Genomic DNA, 6,322 nt, shown 5'->3' on the forward strand with positions numbered 1-6,322 from the left:
TATGAATCCAATGATGTGTTCTACCTCTGTTTCTATGTACCTAGAATTTCATAGGAAACAATAAAAGCCATTACTACTGGATTGGACTGTTCAATACTACGCCGGAACGACGCTGGACCTGGGTGAACGGGTCTACTTTGGAACAAAAAGTGTACGTTTTAGGCCAGAGGTTTCAGTACCCTTGAACGTCTAACTCTATCCGTAGGTTATAAAATGGCTGTCTTTTTGGTATATGTGAGAAGCTTTCTGTTCTGTCCCAATAACACAGCCTTATCGTTAGTACCGTACTATTACCGATGGGATTGATAACTTCTGCTTCCGGCCCCACTGGTATTACAGTGTCCGTGGACTTACCATGGACCCAGGAGCAGATTTACTCACAGGTCATACAATGTAATGCAGCAAGACACTTTGATGTGCTGTGCTGTGTGACTGGTTGAGGGCAGGATGCACCATATGTGCATAGGATGTGGCGCCTAGCTGCTCTCCCCATGCCTGGTGCACTGAGTGCAGCCTAGCTCCAATGCAGGCACCCTTGCGCCATGCTGTAAGGATACTTGTGTTACAGCCAGGATTGTTTTGCAGCAGGAAGGGGTACCTTCCTGCAGGAAACAATCCTTACAGGTGTTTTCCTCTTTCCATGTGTGCTGCAGAATTCAGCACATGTAGGAAGGGGAAATAATGAGTAGAAATACAGATATTTCTCCTCCTTACATCTCACATTGGAAAGCGTAGCAAGTTGACACATTCCCAGATTACCAGTTTTAGTAAAACTGGGAATGCGCCAAAGTCCATAGGTGGATGCATGGGAACACCTGCATACTATACATGGAACAACTTCCCAGGGTAAAGTACCAGGGGTGTAGCTTCAAGGAGAGTGTTTGGAGTATTACACCCCCTCCCAATAAATGTATTTTTTGATAAATAATTGGGTACAGCTACTTTCAGTTGGGTATTGTGAGAGGTCAGTCGGATTTCACTAGTGTTTTTTGCATAGAGACAGAACAAAAACACACACACACTCTCCCTCTCTGTTTTGAAAGACCTAAAAAATATTGGTTGTTTTACAGTGCGATAAATACCCCACAATTACAGGTTTTTCCATGATAACGAATGGGAAATAGGATGCTGCCTTTGTGCTTACCACATCAAAGCCACATGTCTCAGTATTTGAGAGGCTTTCTTCTCCAGATAAACTTTGGCTGGTTCAACCTGCTCAAATGTATCCAGGTATGCGACTTACTCCCCACTCTGCAGTGCTCTTTCATATTCTTCTCTGTCCCCACCATGTCCCCTCATCTGGCTTTTGTATCATTCCACATCCCTGCCCTCATTTCTGATTTGGCTAATGATTCTCTTGTGCATATTTCCATTTCACACCCGTGAGCCCTCAGTCCATGTGACTTCTTTCATCTTGTGCCTTCAGTAAAGACCTCTCATGCCCTCAGTGCTTAATCTGTAAATAAAATAAGTGCCAGGGCCCTTTTCAGGATGCCACTGCAGGATGAACCACCCATTGATCCACCGGCACTGCCATTGACAGTTCCATCACATCCAACCATCACATTCACATAAGTGTGACAATTCAGACCTTGAATATACATTAAATATGACTAATACATGCCACACAAGCTATTCTCATAGCTTTGGATGTCAGGTATTAGTGATTTTAGTCTATATTTAATTATTAAACAACTGTTGTTGTACTCCTTACAAAGGTGGACAAACATCACCACCATGTGGCAGCTGTTATAAGAGCCGGTGTTGACAATAAAGTGCGGGTGTCAAGCACCAGAAACTACTGGCTCGAATTAAGCCCTGCATGCTCTGCTATGCCTCAGTATGCCTTTTCCTCTTGTACCTTGGTCCCACTCCCTACTATTCCTTCCTTCTCTAATTCCTCTGGTGTCTCCTTCCCGTCCCTTGTGCTCCAGTCCCCCAGCTCTCTTGAAACTCCATTTCATCTTGTGCCCTATTCTCATCACCCGTGCTTCAGTTTGGCAGCTCTCTGGTTGTTTGACAAAATATTGTTTTTTTTGTTACAACCTACAAAACATTGAGGGGATGATTTAAGAGCCCTTAGCACCTCCTTGCGCCACATTAGCATAATTTTTTATGCTAATGTGGCCCAACAAGGCCAAAATCAAAGCAGTAAATTTACAAAGTGGCACAATGCATGCATTGAGTCACTTTGTAACGCTTTGCGCTACACTATGCCTGCCCAAGGCATAATGTATGCAAAGGGGGCGTTCCCCTGTTAGGGAGGCTGAAAAAATGGTGCAAAGAAATCTAAAAGATTTCTTTGGGTCATTTATTTCGGCACTTTTGACACCTGCTCAGAGCAGGCCTTAAACAGAGGTTACACCAGTGTTTACAATGGGCCTCAGTGGGCTTTGCTGGATTAGCGTCAACATTTTTTACGCTAATCCTGCAAAGCTCGGAATTAGCATCAAACGTTTTGACGCTAGCTCCCCTAACTACCTCCATGGTGGCATTAGGGGGGGCTAAGGGGGGCAAGAAAAGTGGCACTGCACTGGGTGCAGCACCACTTTTTAAATCAGGGTCAGAATCTAAAATATTGGCTACCACTATTTCAGGTAGGTAAATATTGATAGATACAAATAGATTTACGATTCTTAGCATCAAATCTTTCATTACTTGCCTATATCATCTCAAGGTATGTAGATGCAACTATATTGTCAAAGTATATATCTATGGAATAAGAATAATACAATGACCCTCACCTATATGTACTAACCTTGACAGTATAGGGTAGTCAGTAGTCTTGACAGAGACGTTTTAAGACATAGGCTAAGTATGCAAATGCTCTGCCCCCCCTTAACCTCACCCCTGGGGAAGGGATCTATACACATTAGTGTCATTTATTTTTCTGATGCTCATTTGGCACTAGATTGACAAAAACACTATCTACAAAGTGGCACAATGCATGCATTGCACCACTTTATGACCCTTTGCATCACAGTATGCATGCCCAAAGTGGCCGTTCTGGCACAAGGAGGCCTGCAAAAGTGGCGCCATGAAATCTGCAAGATTAAATGGTGCCATTTTTGGCGTAATTTTGAATGCCTGCTGAAAGCAGGCGTTAAAAGGGAGCACCAATTGGAATCAATTGGCTTTCTTGCACTTTGGTCCACTAGCGTCAGAATTTGTGACGCTAGCGGAGCAAAGTGCCACAGTACCATCAAAAATGTTGACACTATTGTTCCTAATACAACCATGGTGCGCTGTTTCTTAAATATGGTGCACACATGGTAGTGTTGGGGGAGGGGTGCATGAAAAGTGGCGCTTCACAATGTGAAGCACCACTTTTCTTAAATCTGGGCCTAAGTTTGAGCACTGTCCTTGTGAAAACTTTGTACGAATTATGACCTCTTGCAGAGAATTCATACAAGACAGTTGCTCACGGTATTGCTCACACAGTTTCTCAAGGTCAAGTAACAGACGTTGCAGAGTGCAGTCCATACTGCTGCGGCTTCACAACTCCTGCAAGACATTTTCTGCTTGACCATACTCCCAGAAGCAGAATTTATGGAATAAACAGGTACAAATAGAAATAATGTTAAATATGTGTAGCCCAGTACCCAAAATTGATGCAAAGTTAAAAGTAATGCAAATTTTGCTCAAGTCTAACTGGTGCAAAGACCAAGGATTCCTCATTGACATAGCCTCTGAAGCAGTGCTTAATCTGTAAATAAAAACATGCTGGTGCCCAAACCTCTCCTCTGAAACACACGGCTGCTGCAATTAAATGTACGAACACAGAATACTGAGGCATTGTTATCCTGAAGCCACCTTGAGCCCCTTTAATCCATTTACAGCCACTCACTTCCCCTTCACCTCACTCCTGCAGCTTTCTGCATTCTCCCTATGTAACACTTTTTCGTTTTCTCTTCCTCCGTCTTTCCCATATGTGTCTTTTGCTCGCAGTAAATGCGTTAGGCAGAAAAATAAGTGCCGGCCCTCAAAAATAAGTGCCAGTGCCCCACACTGGAAACCAATGGCTGAACTTAAGCACAGCTTTGAGTTCCCTGAAGTGAGTGAACACGTTTATTTCTCCTTCTTTAACTGCTCAAAGTTGCCTTGTTGTGTACTATAAAGACATAATTGCACAGATAGGGTTGTTCTTAAGGCTGTGGAGCTATGGGAATTTTTGGGGCCAGTAAACCTGCACCAATCTTGTCCCTGAAGCACTGTACCACCAGTCTTGAATTTCGGACAATCATGCAAATTACAGGGCCATGTCAATTAAAATACCATCATATGTGCCCACGGTGTTAGGACATTTGGACTTAATGATAAGGCAAATTGAAAGATGACTTGTATTATTTGGGACTGCCTAGGCATGAGTGCTTTGGGTGCACCAGTGAGTAGGTGAGGTATGGGAGAAGGAACCTGATGATGACGGAGTAGCAGGCTGAAGGGGAATCTATGGCTTGGGACGAAAACAAAGGATTGTCAGTCAGGAATAGAAGTGGGAGGGACCAGGAGACAAACTGGCAAAGGAAGAAGGAAGATAGGAAGCAGATGGAATGATAGACACCGAGAAGCTGGGTAGATGGAAGAAGGAAATAAATTGCGCACTAGAATGTTATTGGTTTTTAGCGGTGAAACAGGTATTGGCTAATGTGGGCAAGTGGGAGGGAACTTGTTAGAGGAGTGGGAGGAAGTAAGGAATGACAGGTGATACTGTTTGTCCTTATGTATGGGTTATTAAGAGGGGTTTGAGCAAGTGTTGCTAGATTGTGCATTGAGGGCATGAAACAAACTCCAACATGTTAAAGTCACCAGCAACTTTTCTCTATATCAGGCACGCCATTTTGGTGCAAACCCATGTTTACAACTCTTTGTAACTATTGGTTTGTGTCACAATACATGACTGGATGCACAGGAATGCCCATGCATTAGCCATGTAATGCCTACCTGATGCAAGGTAACTCAAGTCCGTTCTATGTGCTGCGTTGTGTTACTTTTTTTTTTTTAACAAGGCCAGGCAAAGCCACACAAATAAGGGATTTGCTTAGTTTTGTGAATCCCAAAAGAGACGTTGCATCAGATGTGAACTAAAAAAGTAATGCAACCCCAATACAGATTCTTAGTAAATCTTAGCCGACAGGTCTTTATCTCAAATAGAAGTTTATTGGAGCAATACAATAGCATGCTGTCTGATCCTCGCTAAAGCTTCATGTTGACTTATGGGACGTCATGCTGAAAAGGGCAATATGAAGGGGTTTAATACTTCTTTTCTTTAGTATCCGCTTTGTACGAGCCCCCAAACACTGCATCTGGCTGAATATTGCCTTCAGCAAATACAGGCACTAACCATCCAGAACAAGTCATTATTATCCAGCGTGTGATGGAAGCTGCATCTAATACCACTGTTAGTCCACTAATTCAGGGCCGTATTTGTTTTTTACTGCAGGTTCCTTGTTGCAGGCCCTTCTAGTGGAGACCGGTGTGGAACTGTGAAAGTAAACATCCTTGAGTCTGCACCATGCAGCAATGAACTACAGTGGATCTGCCAGAAGAAGGCTACACGTTCCACCTCCAAGTCAGTAATGTAGACCTGCCACGAATGATCACAGCAGCAAGAGACCCAACTTCAATGGCAAACCCTTTCACATAGATATTGGAGCTCCATGTTTGCAACCACGCATCCTTCTGCTTTTGTACCCCTGGAAGAGGCCTTTCATGATGCAACTATATTGGTTGTTAAAACAAGAACGCTTAAGACCTCTGGTCCCTTTGTGGATTGACTACATGTCTTCCCCAAGCCCCTAAGATCAAGAATAAACAGAGCTTTTGACTTTCACAACAGTTCATTTCGATGGACCTACCTGTCCAGCTCTGTTAAACTTAAAATAGTGGAACGTTCAAGGAGTACAGACAAATTACATTTTAAAATCTCAGAATTCTGTCGGTATTATTATATTTTTGTTTTAACCTGTTACATAGTTTTTACTTTAATTTGCATCTAATTTTTCATGCCATAAGGAAGCAGTTTAAAATGTATAATTTATTCTCTGTTTATGGTTGATGTTTTGGGTGTGGTGGTGGCTTCATCAGGTCCTTGGTGCAGTCAACTGAATTCCTTGCTATGATATTTTTGTAAGTTCTCCCTGAGCTGTGCACACTTGATATCTCTACTGGGCGCTGTTGTTACTTAATGATAACTTTCTGTGAAATGAAAGTGCTTCCTTTTGTAAAAAAACACTGTTACCCTATATGAGCCTCAATGTTTTCTTAAAGAATAGATTGCTTTGTTTCTTGGTATAATTAGAACAAAATAAAATTAAGATTCATC

At 42.6% G+C, this 6,322-nt stretch overlaps 1 protein-coding gene across 2 annotated transcripts in view; it reads left to right on the forward strand.

Annotated features, from left to right (window-relative positions):
* The window catches only part of LOC138303624 (killer cell lectin-like receptor subfamily F member 1), a 44,159-nt gene extending 37,851 nt beyond the window's left edge, over positions 1-6,308 (forward strand). For both annotated transcript variants that reach the window (XM_069242920.1, XM_069242919.1), the window contains one exon: positions 5,441-6,308. Coding sequence is in view for 1 of the 2 variants with exons in the window: in XM_069242919.1 (XP_069099020.1) it covers positions 5,441-5,464 (24 nt within the window). In the remaining variant the exon portion in view is untranslated. The remainder of the gene's footprint in view (positions 1-5,440) is intronic.
* Positions 6,309-6,322: the final 14 nt, after the last annotated feature.

This window comes from Pleurodeles waltl, chromosome 7 (assembly GCF_031143425.1).
Source record: "Pleurodeles waltl isolate 20211129_DDA chromosome 7, aPleWal1.hap1.20221129, whole genome shotgun sequence".
NCBI lineage: Eukaryota > Metazoa > Chordata > Amphibia > Caudata > Salamandridae > Pleurodeles > Pleurodeles waltl.